The sequence below is a fragment of the Diachasmimorpha longicaudata genome, chromosome 11 (genome assembly GCF_034640455.1).
Source record: "Diachasmimorpha longicaudata isolate KC_UGA_2023 chromosome 11, iyDiaLong2, whole genome shotgun sequence".
Lineage (NCBI taxonomy): Eukaryota > Metazoa > Arthropoda > Insecta > Hymenoptera > Braconidae > Diachasmimorpha > Diachasmimorpha longicaudata.
Window position 1 is genome coordinate 6,106,683 of NC_087235.1, and position 22,406 is coordinate 6,129,088.

Genomic DNA, 22,406 nt, shown 5'->3' on the forward strand with positions numbered 1-22,406 from the left:
TCGCCGTTTTTTGTATAAATGCTTGGTAGTGAGTGCTAGAGCAGTGATACACAGACTGCTACCTCCGACGGTGCGATACGACCAGGAGAAAAGCACAATGAAGAGCTCACTTTTCTGTTTCGCGGCTGCTCTGACACTCGTCGCAATGTTACATTCGACTGGTGAGTCTCACATTATTTATTAAAAGACATCACTTTTGATTTTCACCCAAATTTTTTTTTTTTTTTGGATCTTAAAACCTGGCGGGTTGAGTCTCATCAATGGTAGTTTCTATCACTGAAATTTGATGATAGATTTCCAACACTCGCGATAACTCTCAATTTTTTTAGAGATAGAGATAGTTGTATTAATTGATTAATTATTAATACGATAAAAAATAATTAAATGGGTGCCGCGTGTCTGACGTAGACCTGATCCAAAATTAAGTAAATACTGAGTCACAATAAATAAAATTAAGAGAAATTTTCTCGAGGAAAATTATTTTCTCAAACTTTGGAAAATTGCAAAAAAATGGTGTTTTAATTTATTATTATTTTATTGTTTGTACCTGGATATAGTCGCTGAGGAGAGGTGCGCAAAGCATCTCTGTCTACCTCGGAACCAATGTGAGAGCTTCGCACGGGCCGGATATTGTCCAACTCCAGGACATAGTTGCTGTAGAGAAGGTAAATATTTCCTGGAGAATTCTATGAGAAATGAGTAGTAGGAACAGGGAATCATGAGGCGGTTCGCAGCAATCTGCAACTTGGAGTCCAACATCCAGTCATAATTGCTAACTACCACCAACAAATTATTCATTTATTATTATTAATTACTATTATTTTTTACTTTCACAGTTCGCGATGAATATAGAACCAAATGTAGGCAATTTGGTGGTGAATGTGTGACTCACAGATGCAATAAACGTCTCATTGCCCGTGAAGCTCAGGACTGCGGCTCCAATGAAGTTTGTTGTATTCTAGTTAACTAAAAATTATAACTAAAATTGTTAAGTAATTAATTTATGTAATTTACCAAATACAATTGATTATCAAGTGCAAATAGTTCTTGCTTTATTTAATAGCGGTCATTTAATTTTCCTTGAACAACATTTGCATTGTGAATCATAAATATCGGGTCTAGATAAGGAAGTCCACATTTTCCATTTGTCCTTGTACACATGTTACGACAATGGGAGAATTGACGTCCCAATTTTCAACTCCAAATATTAGAAATTAAGTCGACGAGGAATGAAGTTTCAGAAAAACAAAATTACGATTTCATTGAAAACAAAAATTAATTAAAAAGAAGTTTAGAGTTCAAAATTACGTTTTATTCAGTCCAGCAGTAGTTAACATAATGCAACTGCATAAACATCTGCACTCATTATACACTCATTCATTAAAACACAAGAATGAAGAGGAACGCTCAATCGCATTCTTTTCACGTGCGCATCAGCATTATGGCAAGCGATTTGTCCTCAGAAATAATGAATGAAGCGGTTGGCTTCTGTCAGTGTGTCATCATCATCGTTTCAAGCGCGTAAATAACCTGGAGTTCCCCGATGATACGGTTACACGTCGTATATATAAGTCAACACGTCACTTGCGCCTGCGTTTTTGTGCCGATGCTTTGTGTGAGGCCATTGAAACGACAGCTGTTGACACGACAAGAACTGAAGGACAAGAAGAGGAATCAGAATGAAGGGGTCGATTGCTTGCGCGACATTTGTCTTGATAATCACTGTGATTCAGTCAATTGGTGAGCCACTGATGAGCATTTAATTTTGCCTTTGGAGTTAATAAGTAATTATTTGTTAATTAATTGTTTGGGCTATTTCACCGAATTTCTATTTTTGGGTGGGATATCGGGGAAATTAGAGACTAAAAATTTGGAAAAAACAATTTACCGCAGGCTTTTTAATTCAACTCGGGAAAAATCGAATTCCGAAAGTTATAATTCGCGTTTGGGTTATGCCTCGTATGCTAGAAGCCCGCATTTCATTATTTATTATCGAACACATTGTGTATTGCGGGTACTTGGAATTATTCTCAACAACTGAGGGAATTATAAATAACATTTATGGAAAACATGTACCTCAACTATCAGGTGAATTGATAATTTGATGAAATGGATTTTTTCCAGTAATTTACAATCAAATTTCGCCCCGGAGAAATTTATTTTTATTCCCCTCGACGTTCCTGAAAATAATTTGTTATCTTAAATTCGAAAAAAAATGAGTTTCATGTAAATGACTTGGGAGAATATTTTTTCTATGGAAACGGAGGGAATTTAAATTGAGAGGTCTCTGGGAGGAAACACACTTCCTCTGGAGCCTTTGATCTTCAACGAAAGCTAACGAAAGTGAAGGACCTGGCGTTAGCTTTGACAGCTTGACTGAGGCCCTATGTTCTCGATTAAACCAGCCTTGAGAATTTAAATTCTTCTCTTTTTCCATTCCGTAATAAAAAGACTAATCTATTCTTCTTTGGGTTGTCTTTATACTGAGCCGTAGATGAATTAGAACGAAAACGAGTATGCTAACCAAATAAACGTACAGAGACCTACAAAAATCCAACTGGAAATTTGAAAATTCTGCAACTCCAGAAAACAAAGATAAAGCCAACGTTGAATTTTCTTTTTAGATGAATTTTTATCTTTATATTTTATATTACAATTTTTTGTAAATTAATGGATAACAAAAAATTTTTTCTGTTTCTTTCTGTGCTGCAGGTGCCATGGAACTGTGTCCAGAGGAGAACTGCCTGATCCCTGACAAGTGCGAAGAGCCTGTGAAGGGCCTTGTGGAGTGTCACCAACAGGGGACTAACTGTTGTAGCGTAGGTGAGCAACAATATGAACTCCAAATAAAATCAACAACTTTATCCTGTCATCCAACACCATCAATCCTGTCACGAAGTGATTAGCTGATTCACGTCATCTGCACTTTGTTCGTAATTGTCGGAGCACTTTCTTAGACTGGAGAAACCAATTAAATTTTTATTGAAATCTTTCTATAGATCTTTTTCCCTCCACAAACAGTGCCTTGCAAAAAAATTGCTATCACCCTTTAATTACGGGCTATACTCCGAAAATGAAATTAACAGTTGTTGACTCAACTCGGCTGACCACGTCGTCACCGTATCCACTCCCCGAAAATGTAATTTTTCCATGTTTGACGAAATCAAAGAATTTTTTGATCGTTTTTGGCGTTTGATGGTTTTGCCATTTTACAGTTCGCTCCGAGTTTCGAACGCACTGCAGGCATCACGGTGGCACGTGTATGGGCAGCTGTGCTGCAGTGCTGCAGAGAGAAACTGTGGACTGCCCGGGCGATCAAGTGTGCTGCGTTTTGGTTTAATTACGAGGCAATGAAAGACTATAATTTATGAAGAATAAACTGAAACAATTAAATCAAACAATTCAATACAATAAATTATTGAGCCGACATTTCCAGTTCCACTAGAGCGATTGAGTAGTCAATTCCATCTGTGGTTAGACAACATTCATGTTCGTATTTATTTGTTCGCGAAGAGATAATTAATTTCGTATCATAATTGAACATTCGGCGACTCGTTTACCTTAATGTTACTGATGAATGTTAAGTAGAAATAAATTTAATTTCTTTTTCAACTAATTAATGACGATTTTTTCGTGAAACTCCCTGGATTTTTCGAATGTCAACGAAGCCTGGAAAAAATCTCCTGAAGATCAAAAATTTCAAGTGTTGTACCCCCACCCCTGGAAAGTAAAGAGGAAACTAAAGACGAAACGTAGAACGATAGCGAAGAAGAGCAAAAGGTGGACGGGACGAGGGAGAGACAGGGGATACTGATGTGCCCCGGGCAATGCAGGCAGACGCGAGGTAGAGCCATTTCGGTCGCCTCCGGCGAGGCGGGAATCATGCCGCGCTTGGAAGGATGCCGTTGAACGAAAGAGGCGAGGTAGAGGATGAGGATGGCCTCCGGCGGGGACGAGCTTGGTCGCTGCGGGTACGGAAACGGTCGGGAGATAGCGCGCGCGCACGGCTCTGGGGGTTGTGGCATAGCTTCGGGCCCATCCAGATGCGAAGTGGTGGATAGGTGAGGGACGAGAAGGGATTTAGCCGCCGGCTGAAATGAGACAATGCAGGCCTGGTGGCCGCCGGTGATACGGTCGACCAAGGCCCTCTACGACGCGCACAGAGCCATAACGATGCCCTCGAGGGGACGCCGTCGTGGGCTACAGCGTCGGCTGGAAAACGATAAGCACCAAATGAAATATTAATGAACGCAACTGTACACTCAGTCTTCCGACCAACATTCGATCCCAAAATGAATTTTCGGAAAATAAAACGGTTAATTACGCGCAGAGAAATTTATAAAAAATTTAATTGTAAAAAAGAATTTTATTGGAAAAAATCGGTTCAGTCGCTTAAATTTATTGCAAAAACTGTGAACAGATTTTTTTTTTTAATTCGATGTTGAAAAAGCTCGAGTTGGACAATTTTTTTTCCTGATTTTACAAAGAAAATGCGGAACATGTCGTGTGGAAAAGATGAGGGAATTTTGTATGAACACATTTCTGTTGGTTTTTTCTTCTGAAATGAATGTGAGGTTTATCCCGGCGGGCAATTCCGTAATTGCAAGGAAAGACGAGGGAAACGTTAGCAGAGAGGAGAGGGATCTTAGAGATATAAACCTCGAGACTTCATATCCCACCTCTGGTGGGTGGGAGGGGGACAGGGGACTGGGGGAGAGTGATATCAGTGCGGGTAATGCCTCCCGCATGCGACTGCTGGAGCATCACAACCGCCCCCGCAAGCCACCACCACCGTTAGGGGGGCCCGGAGAGTCGAGCTTCTCTCGGCCTATCTCACTTCACCGCACGATCTTCACGAGTCGCCGGAGGACAATTGTGTGGAGGTATTGAGTTAAAAATTGGATGAAAATATTCCCCACAATGTTTTTAACCTTTTCAATAAATAAATCCAAACCCCAAGCAAAAAATCCGGGGAAAACTTGTTTTTAAAAAAACTCAAAATTTATCGTAATATAAATATCTTTCTCCCTTTGACTTTTGCAATTCGCAATTTTCTACAGTAAAAACCCATTTAAAAAAATGAATACCAATGAAAGAGTGAAATGAAACGTGTGATAGTAACACACAATGAATAAAATCATGTGATTCATCCGAAAAAAATGAAAAAACAAATTATTTCAAATGCAAATTCTCTCTCAAGCCTTGAAATACATAATAAGCATCATTGTCGGTACCGCAAGGCTGCATATCCACGACGAGGTGGGTGTTTACACCCTGAGGTGCATCCCACGGCCATCTCCTCTCCGCTGGTCTCTCTCATGTGAAATCCACCCCTCTCTAGATGCAAAACTCACTGCAGCACTCGTAACACTCAACTTTTATTCTTACATAAGGCACCAAACATGAAGTAACCTCCGGGGCGAATTCTCCGGCCACGGCCCGGTCTCTCAAAATGATTCACAGCCTCCGGTAATTTACATTCGCTTGCGTGGGTGATCGCTCTCACTGTACCTTCGTAAATATAACCCCCTTCTCCCCCCCTCCTCCTTACCCACCCTCGCCACAGCCACCTTCGTCTCCTTTGCCTCCTCGCTTGCAGTGAGAAAAGGTTAAACATACACTCGAGAAACAGCAGATATCGCTGGATTCCGATACCTAGGTCCGTTTGTATACATTGCGAGTCTAATATCGAGGGTGAAAGGGATATTATGCATTATGTGAATGGAAAAAAATATGGAATATCCTTCAGCAGGGCCTGGAGGTAACTAAATAATTTTTAAACAACTTTAGCCGCTCTTATTCGCATTGGAAAAAAAATCATGGGGAAATTATGGGTATTCATGAATCGAGAATTTCCGTTCTCATTAGTTATGATCTAGGATTTATTCCTCAAGGCAGAATACCCTCCCCTGCCCTTCCTCACTCCCCACCGCTCGTCACTCTGTCGTTCCTTCTCTCTCTCCTCCGCTCCGTCGGCTGTATCCAGGGAGTGAAATGATATCACCGGGGGAAAAATCGGGAAAAAGTTAAAAATTGTTGCTAAAAATCATATGTATGTAGAGGGGCATTTTGTCGGCGATCTAATCGGAATTATTTGCAAGACTGCATCGTGAAAATAGGAAAGGGAGAGGGAAAAGGATAGATGGCCCAGAGCGAGCACGGACTCGCGGGGAGTTCGATAGTTAGGATGATAGGGTATTCTCCGGCTGATCGGATGGCGCGTGGGTAAATCAAGGGGGGTGGGGGATATATTTTAATGGCCCGAGGGGATGGAGTGGAGAAGTATAGAAAAATGTTGAGACTTGGATTATGTAGGGACAGCCCAGGGGCTCCACGACTTTTCTCCCAAATGTCAGCGATGATTTCTATACGTCGATAGTTCGGGGGGAAATATTGTTTCGTGAATTCGAGAGGCTTTGAAATATAGCGATGTGGAGGCGGTGAGAATTTATCTGACGTCTTCGATGTATTTTCAATTTTTTTTTTTTGTGAATGAAAAATACGGCCGCTGGAGCGTAACCTTTATTGAAAATTATTTTTAGAATTTTTGCGAAGGGTAAATATTGGTGTCAGCCCTAGAGAACATTATTTATCATTAATCAATTAATAAATTAACTATTTTACCGAGAAAAAGCTCGCGATATCGTCGATTTAATCGGTGAAAATGAGAATGAAAATAATGTCCAAGTTCCAGGTAAAAAAATAATTCACTATTGGGAGCTGACCCATCCCAATTTTCCGCGAAAAAAACCATGACGAACCGTATCAATTTTTCTTTTTTATCAGCAGTACGTCGATGTTGCAGAAAGCACCCCGAGAATAAAAAAAAAAAGCCCCGCGAGGAAGCCACATCGCCCCTGGCCGGATGCGACCCGCTTCAAAGACACGCTTTCGTCGAGAGGACGAAACCGAAGTGGCGGGAGTAAAAACCAAAGTGGAAAGGGGATAACCAAGAGAGATAGTGCAGAAGGTGCTCGCCCTAAAATATGTGAAGCCGAGGGCGACTCAGCCTCGGACTCTCCTCGTTACATCCTGGGCCACAGGGCGCCCTCCGGCTCTCTTCCACCGAGTGTACAAGCCGCCTTCTCTGGTACATCGTATGATACAAAAACATGGCATTATTTTTCGAAGAGACCACCCCCCCGAGGGCCCCCCCTGTGACCGCCATTATGCCGCGGCAAAAGACGTCCGACTTATCAGGAATGAAAAATAATATTTAAATTGCGAATAATAAAAAAATTCACCCCTTGTCCTCTGTGCAGGCGCAATGAATTTTAATTCACTGAACATGTGCACTTTTGAAAACATAATTATTGAAAAAAATACTAACAAAAACTTTCTGTCCGAAAAAAAATAAAGAACTTTCAAATAATAATAGAATTCAGCGCTTCTCCCTGCGCTGCGTTAATGAATTTTAATTATTCGAAGACCCTTTCAATTACACTATATTAATCAACTGGTAGTCATTAACATTAAAAAGGACCTTTAATGTATCCTTCGTAATCATACACATCCCCTTGCAACGAAGGACGCCGAATAGAATAAAAAAACGTTAAAAAATGCTGTTTTGAGTCCAATGTCTGACGTTTATCGACCTTTTCCCCTTCCCCGGTGGCTGCACAGCCCCGAGTCACCGAGTGAATTTCCAACGCTGTAGTGTCGATAATTCCGGGAAATAAATCGACATTTAAATGGGTAATTCACTAATTTTCGTTTGTGATGGCCTCTGACAAATTTTCCCGCTGGCTCTTACGTGTGCCGTGCATCAGGTTGCGTTGGTGCTGGGTTTGGAAGTGCCTGGAGCACTCCTGAAACGATGTTGTCGGCCGTGGCCGTTGGACCCTCCGGCTACGACGCTCAATACGACAGTGTATGTACGATATTTTCCTCTTCCTCGTGTTTACTTCGAACTGGCCCTCGGTGGGGGCCTCTCACTCCGATCAGTACCTCGGTGCTCCATTATTCCCGATGGCCAATGGCATATCTACCAGTACCCGCACTCGGGTTTGGTTGTATATTTTACGATGTGGCAGTCGTCCTGGCGTTTATCGCAGTCCTCGGCTAATTGGTGAAGCGAATTTTGGGATTCGAGGGGATCGAATTAAACGGTTTATTGCTGGTGGTAGAGGGGTGGAGCGGGAGGGATGGAGGGATGGAGGGTGACGAGTGTAAGGGTGTTTAAAAATTATGGGGTCATATTTGCTTGTGGATTGGGGTATGATGAGGTAGAAAATGAGCCGATGGTCAGCGACGAATTAATATGATGTGGTAATTTTAAAATTCCGGGATAAATTTTGCTTCAAGGACCTCACAATTACTCTAATTTTATAATAATAATTAACTGGGTGAGTGTAGTCCCACTTTCTCACCCCTCAATCCGTCACGCATTCGAAATAAAAAATTGGCGAATGATTTCAAACCTGAATCCATGAAGTTTATCCTCCGTAACGAGAAAGAATAAATCGGACAGATGTAGAGGTAATAATCCATAATGAATCGTGAAATTTGATGCTCTGACAAGCGCCAGGGCAATCTCTCGCAGGCGCCCTGTGCCCTTCTCCTCGCGCTTCCTGGTGTTTGAGGCGCGAGTCGCATAAATCCTTTTTTTCCATCATTCTACCACAAACGATAGGTGCCAACTGGGGGAGGGGAAGAGGGGATGAACGGGTCGTGTGCGCGTGCTCAGAGATCCCAGCAAATGCGCCTTCAGTAACAGAGAGACCGTCGAACTGCGCGTTTCTCATCAACTAACGCCACGTGCCCGCACATCCCACGTGGTTGAAAGCAGTGAAAGCTGATTATTTGAGATACAGTGGGGTGAAGAATTCAGTGGTTTGAGGGGGGGTGATTTAATCGTCAAAGTGACGCTTAAACGACGGATTTTCGTCAACCTGGAGGAAAATAAATCCATCAACCTGGAGTCCGCTTGTCAGAAAAGGTGAGAAAATTGATAGAATAATGAATTGATAATTTAAAATTGATATTATCGGATAAGTGGATGTAAAATATTTTGATTAAAGCTGTAAATAACTCGGCCAATGGCTCAATTGATCGCGAATAGTGACAAATGGCGCTATTACCCGGGAAAATAATCAGGATATTATCGGTGAAGTTGTGAGTCACGTATTGGAAAGGCGTGCGGTAATTAATAAACCGAAGAATCGATAAATCATTTTCATGCTGTTGGGCTTTCTTCCGCGGTGGTGTAACTTTCACAGGGAAAGGGTGGGCGGAGAGGAAGAGGGAGAGATTGAATGAGTTGCGAGTGGGCTACTAGGGGATGACCCTGTGAACTCAGGACTGGGATACAAATTATGGATGGGGTAATTAGAGACGCGAAATTGCTGATGTTGCTTCGTTTAAGTAGAGATTTATCTCGGAAAGGTCGGGGTCTGCCGGCCAACCTGGTACTTCTGCAGCTCTCATTTAATCCCTTCATTATTTTCCGGGGTTTTCTTGAGAAACTGTCATGAAAAATCTTGACAAAAACCTCCCCTCAGAGAATGTGGAACGAAACCAATATATTCAGTGGATTGAAGACAAATCGGTAAATTGAGGATTCGGTGACAGATATAAAATATAATCATAACTTTAGAGACTTTGCATTTGCAAAATATTCAAAAACCCATGACAAGTGGTAATGGATTTAAGTCAAAATTTCGGATAATCAATTGGTCGTCCCGCTGCAGTAAAAAATGCACTTTCATATTCCTCACATCCACGAATATAATTCTCGTCGGCGATCATGCAAATTACTCGCAAAATTGATGACACTTCTTACCCATCTCTGGTCTCCCTCAAAGAGATCCCGACGATAAACCCCGATCGATCGATTTAACGTGCGCTGTCCAATAAAAATCCCGAACTTTCACAAAAATAATAAATTCAAGAATATGTTTTTTCCTCATATTTCACCGCGTGTATTTACGAAATTTTTCGTCTTCAGCATCCGGAATCCACGGGATCATTTCGGTGGTTATGTGGTGGGGAGTGTTCGACAATCGCCTCGAGACTTAGCCCAAGGCAGAACGCGCGTTGCCAATTGCTATAATTAGTGGACCTATTCTCTGGATCCTCAGCTAAAATTTATTCATGAGCGGAGAAAAGACCGGCATTCATTGCCCCTTCCGAATCCCCTCAGCTTCATCAATATGAAGACGTCGAAACCCAACAATAAAAAAAGTAAACAAATTACTTGAGATGAACAATCCTCGTGGACGATCACCTTTCGTCTCCAATAATTAATCACCATATCCAGCTTCAATAATTAATTCACTAGCAGTTAAGCGCCTTAACTTTTCGATTTCCCCAGCCACGAACTGACCTATCGAAGATTGAGTTTAGGTGGTGCATGTCCTTGTCAAAATCACCCCCAAAAAATATACTCCCTATTTTTCTCAAACAAGAGGATATTTAAAAATCCCACAAAGACGAAAAATCCATAAACTCTATAAAACACCCCTGGAGCCGCCAAAAAAGTGAAATTAATTAAACTGAGAAGTAAACCGACCTCGGGAATTCATTTCCTCTACCACGAGGGAAATACAGACTACCTCTGAAAACGAGAAACCTGACTCGGGGGGGAGGTGGCTAGCTCCCCAGGGCTCCCCACCATATTCCCTTATTTTTCATATTTTTTCCATGACTGTAAGAAGTTCTTCAAATTCACAAGAGCAAAGGAATAAAAAAAGAAGGGGTCGAGGTTTAAAAAAATCGCTAGGACGTCAAGCAAAGACTGAATAAAGGGGGTAGGGGGGGAGGGAACTTTATTCCTTGCTCCGTGGCCTAGAGGTAAAGGGGGTGATGGGGAGGAGGGGAGGTGGGAGACTTTGTTGAACCAAGGGCAGATGGAAAGAAACGAAGTACGAGATGTAAGGGTATAGAGAGGGGTGGTGGTGGGTTACGTCGCACTGTTGAAGCCCCCCAGGTTATCTCGCCCGGGGCACGGACGAGCTCCAGTGCTAGTGCGCTCAGTTGCCGTAATTAGAACAGATACCCTGGGGCAGAGACGGATTTGCCTCTGGCACTCTCGAGTCTCTGGTGAATCGAAATTATTCATGAAACATGCCCCACAGCTTTTTTTCATATATTTTTCGACAAATATTTTATTTCGGGTGCGGTGGGTATTCTTTGGTCGATTATTGCGGGACAATGCTTCGTTTAATTGATGTTTGTCCCAATGACGATTCAATTGCGGGTATTTTTCGAGGGGGAGGAACTTTAGAACTGTTAGTGAGGAGGAGAAGGGGAGAAATTTATAAAAATGATTTTTTGGGCAATTTGTTGCACAATTTTCGGTGAAAAAACGACATTTTTCATCGACTGATCAATTTTGCAATTGAAAATTCAGAATTTCCGGTATTCGGTGGTTTAATTAATGATCACATGGAGTACGATATTTATAGGAGCGACTTCCCGTGTTCGTTCATTCTAGACAAGAATTTTTCGCACCCTTTGATATCTACAAACTAATGAGCGTTCAAATACTCGGAGGTAATTAAAATACCTTGACATCATTAACATTGGAATTTTAATAATTGAAGTGACATACTGAACTTTACGTAACTGTTGAGTGGATTTCATTGTTGGATGCAATTGAAATGCAAATAATGATTGAATTTTCGGGAGATTCTGTTGATGTTCGCATATTAAATTTTTTACTACTTATCAGTAATTAAAATACCTCCTCATAATTACAATCATAACTTTCATAGTCAGAATCATAAACGATAGGTTATACAACTGTAAAATTGAGTCGATGATTGGGGAATTACAATCATAATTTTTATAATTAGAAAAACATACTGTGTTTTACATAAGAGTGAAAATGGACTGACTGATTGAAATTGTTGAACAAATTAATGATAATTAAATAAAATAAAAACAGGAAGAGTTATCCCAACCCTATTCTGATATTTTCGACCCCAAAATCAGGATTTCCCATCTGATTTTGACAGAATTTCGAAAAGAAAACGATGAAAATTAAAAAATTGTTAATGGGCTAACGATCATTGTGTACCACATTAAATACTCTACGACTCAAGAGTCACTTAACTCCTGCCAGATAATTACAATCATAACTTTTATAACACAAACAACCCATTACCTTATATAACTGTGAAATTCAAGTGAGCGCTCGAGTCGTTTCAAATTTCCCCCCCAAAAAAAATGGTTAAACAATCAAGAAATTATGGACGTCACCCAAGTCTCTTGACAATCTACCCCATAAATAATATCATCTGAAATTAAATCAAAATCCATAAAATCCACTGCACCAATCCCCTCCTCACCTCACCACTAATTAAAATACCTCCCCCTAATTAAAATCCCAATTTCCGAACGAAGTGCCATTCTAAACTTTCCACAACTACTAAACCGAACTCAGTGGCTGTGCAAATCGAACAAATAAATCATGAAATAAAATAAATCCTCACCGATGCAAAACACAAACGCCTCTAAAGTCTCTCGGTCATAGTTTCCGTCTGCGTGGTTAAGTAGGTGAGTAAGTGGACTTGTACTAGGCGAGGATGAAATGGAGCAAGACATGCATTGGCGCGTGTCGGGAGTGCCTCCGTGTGTCTCATGTCGACTGAGTCAAAAAGAAAAGGGGAAAAATGATAAATGAATGGAAAAAAAAAATCTCAACGCCGAGGAAGGGACACGTAGGTCGCTGCGAGTGGAACCACTCGTCTCGTTACTTCGGCGTATATTTCTCGAGGCCTTAGCTGTTCCGTAATAAACAGAACAGCGAAACACATCGCCAACGCTTGCACCAACTACACCAGGGACCCAATGAGATTTACCGACGCTTTCCGTTCTTGTACATGCAGCCGTCACCGTACCCTCGCAGCGTGTGGATGCTGAGCCTGCGCTGCACCGCTGCATAGGTCACGCGTTACGAATTTCACTGTGGAATGCCGGGGATTTGCTTAATGATATATACCCCGGGATATTGAAACAAGAGACCGAGTGAATGGTATTTTCCTGCAGTCGATATCACTCGTCCACTGCTGCAATTTTTTGGAATTCAACGAGAACAGTTGGATTTGAACTTTTCGGTCTGCGATGAAGATTTCCACGGGAAAATTCGGGAAATTGTTGGGTCAATAAATCCGCAAAGTCCATAATTACGTAAAGTCGGGGGTAAAGTTGAAAATCACGTTCAATCCCTTCCCCCAATTTCTTGAAATGAAATTCAACTACCAAAACATCTTTCAATTTATTTGAATCCTTATTATCCCGTGGACAAATATAAAGCGCAAAATGCAGCGAAAAGCCGTCGGGGGTGGCATAAGAGGTGAATAAAACGCGAGAGCGAGAGAGAGACAGCTGGAGGGGCGAGTAACCACGAAGACCGCAACAACGGGCTCGACCCGGAGGGCGATACCAACCGTAGTAGGTCCAGGTATAAGAGAGGAGTTGAAACGCTTCAACGTTTTTGCAATGCCTCCGGCAACGACAACTCCGAGGCGATATTCCCTACCACTTTTCTGTCTTTGTCTTACTTGGCATCCCACCACTGTCTTTTTTTTATGTATAATATATATGACGACCGATACATAATCCACCTCTTTTGAGGTGGCTTGTATTTCACCATTCCACACTGTTGCCAGCAATATTCTACATATGTATGTTTGGATGGTACGACGAGAGGACACCGTTTGCCCTCCGGCACAACTTTTTCGTTCGTCCTAAAATGTAAATTTGGGAACCGTCGCTCCGCCGGTGATGACCCATTCGTAATGATTTTTTTTCCCGGGCTTTTTCATTACGAATGTCTCGATCTGCTTTTGATGGGCTTTGGCATTAATTTTTTTTTAATGCACCCCAGTGGGTGGGGGCACTGGGAGGTTTACGATTGTTTTACGATTTTGCTCTGCATATGAACAAATTTGAGTGATGGATAATATTTTTGAAAACTAGCAACGAAAAACGTGACTAGATTTTTTGGTATATTATTTTTCGAGTCATTTTTTAAGTTGTCATTATCATTTGCCAGTCACCACAATTTATGATTTGCAAGTTCTCCTTCCCTCTGCCTTTTTCATTAGCCGGTTAATTCATTCGTACATTCGAATGATCTATTATTCATTCTCAATTATAATTGTTTATGATTCGTCGACGTCGGTGAGTCGCGTCCGCGTTTATTGTTTTCGGGGGCATTTCGCTAATGGCGAAAAATAATTTATGATGTTTATTCAATAGGTCCATAAATATCCTTTGTTTTTAATTTATTCAACCGGCAAATGTATTGGAAATGTCATCGCACTCATTCGACCATTTCATTGAAATTTTTGTTTCACCAATTAACGGAGAAAATTCATAATTTATTTTTTTTTTTCGGTTGGCCAAGTGGAAATGATTTTCAATGGTGGACTTTTAATTCCCTATTTTTTCACGATGATGAAAATCCAGTCGTCGTGGTTACGCCAATGGGGGTTTATACTTGCATGCTGCATGAGAGATCGTGTTCCTCGTGGGCGGACGAACGTTCTCCATCACCATTCACGACTTAGGGCAGTAAATAAAAGTCGCTCAAATCGTAAATCCGCTGGGTATACCACGTCTTCATATATTCGAGCTGAAAGCCTGTGTCGATGTTAACACGAACCGAAATGATTAAAAAAATATAAAATGCGGGTTTATAATGCAGACAAATTTACCGTTAAATCCGAACAAGGAGGTGAAGAAAAATTTCAGCATTAAATAATTTTTATGGAGAAAAAACATCGCGGAAACGAGTCCGAAAGTCCCATCAATACCAAATACGAAAATATAAAATCCATTCCATTGAGACGAAACAAAAATTCATTGCCAATTATTTTATCTTTATGTCACTGGAGCTATGAAATTTTTGGTTGCAATAAAATTATTTTACAACCTTATATTTCTTTAATTAATACATAAATAACCCGCTGAAGAGGGCTTTGCCGAGGTGCTACTGTAATTACGAGAGGCCCTGGACGAGTCTAGAGAAAATGAAATCCTCCGAAAATTCATGTGCGTAAAAAATCGAAATGATGAGAATAAATGAAGGGAAAGGATTAAAGTGGACATCGATTTATCCGCTCGGCAAAATGCATCGGAGCCGCGCGTGCCGACCGGTTTTAATCCGCGTGGGTCTCCCAGATTTATCAGCGAGAGACGTCAGATCGAGTATAACTCGTCTCCATTTGAGCCCCAGTGGTCAAGCCCACGACCAGCGCCGGCACGATTTCCTCGAGCCTCAGCTACCTGGCACGTTAAATATTGTTCCACCGTTAATTGCCTTATTAATACGAGTATGAAGGCTTTACACAGTCGCCCTACTGAAGCACCATTGCTGATATTCAAGGAGGCGATGAATAAAGGACTATTGTTCCTTCATTCATTGCGATGAATTAGTGTTTTTCAGTTGAAAACCGGATTTTTTTCATTTCCAGGCGGAAATGTGAGGTTGAAGGGAAGGAGGTAAAGGCCGAACTGACGGTCCAACGCAATATGTTCCCCAGCGCTCAAATTAAAATGAGGTAAACATCTACAATTACCCTAAATTAATTTAAATTCATCTAATACATTACATTTATTCGAAGGGATTTTTTTTTTCTCGACTTAAAGGCACTAATCAATGTGATAATTACCAGGGGGTGAAATGAAGTCATGAAAAGTATTTGTTCATTGAATAAAAATATCACGTCACTCATAAATATTGATTTTCATAATGGGAGTAGCGAGTTTACGACTGCGCCGGAAAAATAAATCCTAATGAGATAATTAATTAACGTATTTATGGGCGATTGATCAGGTGTTGATTCTAATATTCGTATAATGTCGAAAGTATTTTTGTCAGATTGCTGTCGCCAAGCAATTCGCCAGCAACATCACCAACGATGTCCAATTCGTCGTCGCCGACTCCCCCGACGCAGCCACCCCCAACTTACAATCAAAAAATGACGGGAATCCCCTGTGTCGCTGCCGCCTCGCGATATACAGCACCTGTTCACATCGACGTCGGCGGGACCATCTACACATCGTCATTGGAGACCTTAACAAAGTGAGTCCATGAATTAGAAATTTGTTGAACAAATGAAAGACTCAAAAATTTATTGAAAAAAATATTTAAAGGGAATATAAGCCCCTGTTGTTTTGACCATCACACCGATTATTTTTAAAAATCCCGAGTGAATGCTAAAAAATAAATAATAGCACTAAATGGAGAGCCTCTTGCCTCCTCTCTGCGCTCGATTGCGTCTTCCTCCCTCATTACCAGCCATTGACCCTCTTACATCTCCGTAAAGTTGTCCAACTCGTCGCTATAATTTTTATCAGCATTTAACGTTCCCCTTTATAGCCTCAAAATGATAACAATTTTTCCCCCGATCATCCGAGCAAATCGATTACTCCACCTCCTGTCCTCCACGAAAAAATGGCAATTCCTCATTTTGTTTCCCCTCTGGGAGAATTTCTCTTTTCCCATTTAATGTAATTTTAATTTCCACGATTTGTTTCTCCCTCCGTTTGGTTACTCTCATTTCATTATTCATTCGCAACTATTGGAGTCGTAAAGTAACGACTGCACAACTTCATCTCGCATACATTTGAGTTAACATAAGAGACACTCGAGCCTCAACGATGCAGAACGATTGCGAGATATCCTGTACTAAATTTCTGCAACTTCCAATTCACCTAGTGCATACAAACCCACCAACACTCATACCCACGTACACGGGGAGATGCCCGTCCCCTTTCTCGTGAGAGCCTTCATTAGCCTCCGTTATACATATAAACTTTTATTTGATTTTTATTACATTTTATTTTTATTTTATTTTATTTATGCCCCAACGAGCGCCGATTTCAAGCGCAACCGTTGGAAAAATTACAGCACGACAATTCGCGATTTCACAATAAAGTTATTAGCGTTTTATACGTCTTGTTACCTTGATACAGTAATTTTACCCCCACGGGGTGACCGCCGATTTTCTTTATATGCACGTATTAAAACGAAAGCAGAGCGGATTTCTGAGTGATGTGAGCCGATCGTTTAGCATTTTCCCATAGCTTCGAACGGATCTGACCCGGGATCGAACCTCGGTCTTTTATACACTGGGCCCAACAAATGCCCCGAGGTAATCACGTTCCCTCTCTCTCTCCCTTTCGTTAAGTTTCTGTCTCTTAGACCCTTTTCATCGATGTTTTTCTCGTTGTTTTTTTATTCTCAAGATTGTCTGGCTTTTTTTTCACATTCTCATTCTTATTTGCAAATTATTTGAGGATCTGCTGAGCATCGTAATCCGTGTGAACATGCGCAGGGATTCGGAATGCCCACACTTTTTATTGAATGAAAGACCGAGGAAAAATTGTTTTCACCGAAGAAAACTTCCCCGCGTATTTTTTCCGACGACTTAAAATCCCCCCGTGATAAAGTCCTTCATCCCAACACCCTCACCTCAGTCCCCTTCATCAAATCCTGAAATAAAAATATTAGAGTCCTTGAAGGTCGAGTCTCATGGAGGTGCCCCGGGGTACATCCTCGCGAAGTCGAAATGCCCTGGGCTTGATCGCGGCCCGTCGTTATTATACGTTATCACGGTGAAAAGGTATGGGAACACGCCCGGGGCTGCGAATAGGTGGGTATACCACCCCCGCACCTCTCACACCCTCTCCCCACCCACTGAATCCCATCTCCCTTTGGCTCCCATGATCTATCCTGGTGCCATAACGCACACTCGCCTCGTCGCTCTCGTACCCCGCTCTTCCCCCTTTCCCTCCCTCTATCCACTATTATATGCAAAATATCGTGTACTGCACAAGCGACCTTGGTATCCTCCGGGCGAATATCCTCAGTCTTTTTAGTTCTCCAGTTTATTTCGTATATTCACTGTTTCAGTATTTGTATGCAGTGGATAAAGGGCGAAGGGAAGGAGAAAAATGAATTAAAGTACTTCACCTCTGCATTTGATATTTTCCCAGATTTTTCAGAATTTTTTTTTAGTGCTTTACGACAAAAAATATAACGAGGAACACAATGATGAGAAATTTGTTTGTGTTAAAGAACATTATTCCTCATACCTCATTTGATTGTGTGCTCGTAATCGATAAAATTGTTTATCTTTTTGGACTGTCTGATGAAACGGACAATTGCAGAGAAAAACCGAACTAACAACGACGTAATTGGCGATTCAGATGAGAATATGTAATCAATACAGTTTCTGCAAATGGATTTTTCTACTTTTCAAGCTTTGAGAGTTGAAAAATTAATTATCCGATGAAATTGGTTTTATTCGCATATTCATTGCAGTGCCATTTGTATGTAGTGAATAAAACTGCAGAGGATGCGGACACAACGAAAATAAATTGAAGTACTTTTCATTTACGTTCGAATTTCATACTGTTTTTACGAATTGAAAAATAAATTTTACATTGAGCAAACGATAATTGTCGCGCACAAATTAAAAAATATATATTTTGTTTTTTTCTTCTTTGGCGATGGAAATATACCGGCGTAATTATATTTTTATTTATTCCTCTTTCTAAATTAAAAAATTCAGTATTTGTGTACGGTTTGTAAAGGGCCAGAGGACTACGGAGTAATTGAAAAAATGAATTAAAGTATCTCTCATTTCCGTTAGAACTGATGATTAAACCGGACGTTCTCTCTTTGCCGTTGCCGGGGGGATTTACATCCGTTCCGCCAGCTTTCACGAAAATGATAGAGCACGTGTGTACGTACCTTCGAGACCATCACCGTAGGCAATACGAATGGTTGAATGGAAATCTTCGAGTTACGGTGGTTTTTAAAAGTTACGGTCGGCCGACGTGCGGGGGGTAGGGGGGAGGCAGGTGTAATCAGGGGGAAATGGACGCGCATGAGACCGACACGCGTTTCCAGCAGGAAGTAGGTGTGCACGTTCTATGATCAGACTGAATAATAATCATTTTTTGTCCGGAGGAGGAAAGGGGGATTTTTTTGGGGAAAATTGCGACTGGAGGCGGCCCAGGTGTCCCATTTCAGACGATAGACTGTTAGTGCGGGTAACGGGGATGTTGGGAAATGCGTAAATGGGTAATTGTTGGTATTGATTTCAGAGAAATGGTTTTTCTGGGGTAATTGCCGACTGGAGGAGGTGAGGAATGTGGGGGAGTGGCGAAGGTGAGGTGAGAGGCTTTTTCCACAGTCATGGGTGTTAATTGCGGTGAAGTAGATCGGGGTGTTTATGATCAGACAGAATGGAGTTTTTTTTCGGTAGCGCCTTGTGGGAGGGAATTTTTAGAGAAGCGGTTGAGCAAGTTGTTGTGAATTTAATTAATTGGGTGGGTTTTTTTAGTTTGAGGGCAAAATTAATGTTCCAATGAAGAAATTATATTTTTTTTTTCATTAAAAATTTTTGTGGGAGTTTACGTTTATGATTAAAGGACGTACATTTTTCGACCCAAATATATTCAATAGTTTCGGCAATTGATTTATTTTCATCTCTGCATTCTGCGGGAGACAAGAATTAATTTTATACACAAGTAATAAAAAAAATCCAACTCCATTAAAAAAAATCATTAGAGAGAATCCCCCAAGGATTGAAAAAACTTTTGAAATAATAATAAACTGAAATTTCCTCCATTTTTCGTCGTAAATGATGTCCCTGGGCGTTGCTGAGGGGCGCGCGTGTCCTATTTTGAGAGCGCGATGATACTAGCCCCCGGGTAAAATGGGTATAACGTTAATTAAGGTAGAAAACGAGAAGGTCGTTGTCGTAAGGTACAACAGCTGCAGACTTCAAGTTCCCCTCGGGGGGGAATGGTGCCCCCTAGGTGTGGTGGATATTCTTGAGTGAGCAGGTGCCGATATATACTACGGTCATCTCACCTGCCACCCAATTGACTTCTCTACCCCAGAGGCCCATAGAAAGACACTCGTTCTGTTCTGCTATGCCAAAACCCATCGTTAAACTCCATTAAAGCCATCTATGAAAATGCAGGGGGAAGAGGAGGAAAGGGGAGTGAGCAAAAAAAAAGAAAATTTGTTATTTTGCTTGCAGGTACCCTGAATCGAGATTAGCTAAACTCTTCAATGGCAATATTCCGATTATGCTGGACTCCCTGAAGCAGCATTACTTCATCGATCGGGATGGCGGAATGTTTCGACATATTCTCAACTTCATGAGAAATTCACGTTTACTCATTCCGGATAATTTTGCTGATCTTGATTTGTTGCTGGAGGAGGCACGATATTTCGATATCGGACGTAAGTTGCAAATATTTTACGCAGATCTAACGGGGATCAGGAATTGATTTTATATTTATTTCCAACTTCAGCCAACTTTTTTCCATTAAAAACTTCCACTGTTCGATAATTGGGTCGTCAGTAATTAGGGCAGAGCCGAGTGTAGTGCAGAGTTTTAAATACTACCTTTTCCAAGATCTATGAAAATTAATAAAATTTTTAACAAATTTTCCAAGATTTTATCTTGCAATGAAAAAGCTGAAGCAATTACCACTTTGAAATTTCATATAATCAACAGCAATGTGCAGACAATTGGAACAAATGAAGAAGGACCGCTTGAAAAACGGCGTGATGTCACCCCCGAGTCCACCCTCAGGTCAAACAGGTCGTCCAACGTGTCGGGATGATAAAAAGTCAGCTGAGGCGTACGAATGTGTCGCACTTCACGTGAGTCCGGATCTCGGTGAACGTGTGATGCTGTCAGGTGGCAGATCACTCCTGGACGAAGTTTTTCCGGAAACCTCACAGGCCGTCATCGACGCCCGCTCCGGAGTTGCTTGGCACCACCAGGACACACGTCACGTCATACGTTTTCCCCTGAATGGTTTCTGCAAATTAAATTCCGTTCAGGCAATCACGAGACTCCTGAATGCTGGCTTTCGGGTTGTGGCCAGCAACGGCGGTGGTGTCGAGGGACAGCAATTCTCGGAGTACCTTTTTGTTCGCCAGGGGAACAACACCTGACAGATGACATCGTGAATGAACTAAAATTTAGATCTCGAAAGGCTGGCGTTTCATGTCTTTCATAAAATCGTAGGAGTTTCATAAAACCAATGGGATTCTGTGGGAAAACGGTAGAAAGACTTGAAATGCTTCGGATTTTATTCAATGCAATCATTTATTTTTATATATTTTTTTATCTAATATTGTTGACGTGTTTCTCAAATGAAAAGCGAATCTGATAATTTCGAGGGGAATTTGTTCCTGCGACTTCGTGGTTTTTATGAAGCAGTTGAGAGGCTTCGGAAAAAACTTCTAGGGCGGCGCACGTTCCCCAGGAAGTTCACCCTCTGCGTCAATTATTTCGCGGGGTCAATTCTACCGCTTTTTCACAGGATCACAGAAATTGTCCTGCGAGGACGTGAGAATATTTTGAGATTGACTGGGGTTAATGTGTGCCTGTCCACATTCTCCACGTTATTTAAGAGTGTACCTAATGTAATTTATACAATCGTCAATAATTAATTAATTAATGTAAATATCAGTTAAAAGAAAAATTCAAGTTCAATGTATGTACCGAACCAGCGCCAATCACCTGCTCACAGGTATATTATTGATGTACTTGGGTACGAATTGAGAATAAAAATTTATTACTTTCATTGAAATATATAAAACAGCTGGTGAATTAATCTGGTGAGGGTCAAGTCCTTGGTGGGCACTCCTGCCCTTTCAGTACTTTTTTATTTTAACCATTTTATTTATGTACTTTTTCCTCTGTACAAGTTGATAAAAGTTATCCATTTACATCATTTGAAATTAAATTATTCATAGAAATCGGAAAAAAAAATTCCACAAATGTGTGAATGATGTCTAAAAATTCATAACTTCCATCGAAATATGCAAATGGATTCTGGTTTTTTCGATCGATGAAGCCTCACAAATGAATATTTTTCCTATCACTCGGAATATTTTGACTGACCCAATTAAGGAAATGACAGGTGGGGATTTGGTGCGGTGTTTCTGAGTGTGCCCAGAATAACCAGTAACCGCGGGAGTAAGGGATAAAGCGAACAAACGTTAGTGCCTGTGGCTGAGTTACTATGGTTACGGGTGAACTCAATATCCGCGCTTACCCCCGGAGGGGGTTAACACTGCCTCTGGCTGTCATCCCTCGGAAAACCCACCGAGCGAAGCGCCTAGCTGATTATATTCCATTTCTGAATTGCCCCACGGCATCTCCAACGCGCCGTAGGTCCCCGGGTCTATCCTCAATACATCCACCGACACGTGGAGTAGCCTTTGGCGTCAAGCCTCGAAGACAGGTTGAAGTACGGTGAGTTGCAGTTCAGTTTCAGTGGGTAGTGGCTGGGAGGGGAAATTAATTTCAAAACGTTTTAGTTTCGTGAACTGTTTGATTCTACCCGTGGTGTTTCAATTCTCCTTGAATTTTGCACAACCACTGGAGAAGTTCAGAGATGAACACTCTCTTATA

The 22,406-nt window shown here is 41.3% G+C and overlaps 3 protein-coding genes across 4 annotated transcripts; all 3 read left to right on the forward strand.

Moving 5' to 3' along the window:
• Positions 1–1,041, forward strand: LOC135167461 (uncharacterized). The gene is made up of 3 exons (XM_064130680.1): positions 1–161; positions 558–665; positions 837–1,041. Exons 1-3 carry the CDS (start codon positions 98–100, stop codon positions 968–970), a joined length of 306 nt encoding a protein of 101 aa, XP_063986750.1. The 5' UTR covers positions 1–97; the 3' UTR covers positions 971–1,041.
• A 541-nt stretch (positions 1,042–1,582) lies between these two features.
• Positions 1,583–3,616, forward strand: LOC135167462 (uncharacterized). The gene is made up of 3 exons (XM_064130682.1): positions 1,583–1,740; positions 2,713–2,823; positions 3,216–3,616. The coding sequence occupies exons 1-3, from the start codon at positions 1,680–1,682 to the stop codon at positions 3,338–3,340; spliced, it is 297 nt and encodes a 98-aa protein (XP_063986752.1). The 5' UTR covers positions 1,583–1,679; the 3' UTR covers positions 3,341–3,616.
• A 4,582-nt stretch (positions 3,617–8,198) lies between these two features.
• Positions 8,199–21,588, forward strand: LOC135167487 (BTB/POZ domain-containing protein Tiwaz). Of its 2 annotated transcripts, none has more exons than XM_064130732.1 (5): positions 8,199–8,938; positions 15,423–15,509; positions 15,818–16,033; positions 20,010–20,215; positions 20,493–21,588. In XM_064130732.1, the coding sequence occupies exons 2-5, from the start codon at positions 15,481–15,483 to the stop codon at positions 20,936–20,938; spliced, it is 897 nt and encodes a 298-aa protein (XP_063986802.1). In that variant the 5' UTR covers positions 8,199–8,938; positions 15,423–15,480; the 3' UTR covers positions 20,939–21,588. The 2 variants fall into 2 exon arrangements, with proteins under 2 accessions (XP_063986802.1, XP_063986803.1); XM_064130733.1 differs by having other exon boundaries at positions 8,202–8,938; positions 15,830–16,033.
• Positions 21,589–22,406: the final 818 nt, after the last annotated feature.

Coding starts and splice junctions, on each gene's coding strand:
- LOC135167487 (XM_064130732.1), top strand. CDS start 15,481: ATGTTCCCCAGCGCTCAAATTAAAATGAG. Junction 16,034..20,009: donor TCATTGGAGACCTTAACAAA/GTGAGTCCATGA, acceptor TTTTGCTTGCAG/GTACCCTGAATCGAGATTAG. Junction 20,216..20,492: donor ACGATATTTCGATATCGGAC/GTAAGTTGCAAA, acceptor TATAATCAACAG/CAATGTGCAGACAATTGGAA.
- LOC135167462 (XM_064130682.1), top strand. CDS start 1,680: ATGAAGGGGTCGATTGCTTGCGCGACATTTGTCTTGATAATCACTGTG. Junction 1,741..2,712: donor CACTGTGATTCAGTCAATTG/GTGAGCCACTGA, acceptor TCTGTGCTGCAG/GTGCCATGGAACTGTGTCCA. Junction 2,824..3,215: donor GACTAACTGTTGTAGCGTAG/GTGAGCAACAAT, acceptor GCCATTTTACAG/TTCGCTCCGAGTTTCGAACG.
- LOC135167461 (XM_064130680.1), top strand. CDS start 98: ATGAAGAGCTCACTTTTCTGTTTCGCGGCTGCTCTGACACTCGTCGCA. Junction 162..557: donor CGCAATGTTACATTCGACTG/GTGAGTCTCACA, acceptor ACCTGGATATAG/TCGCTGAGGAGAGGTGCGCA. Junction 666..836: donor ACATAGTTGCTGTAGAGAAG/GTAAATATTTCC, acceptor TTACTTTCACAG/TTCGCGATGAATATAGAACC.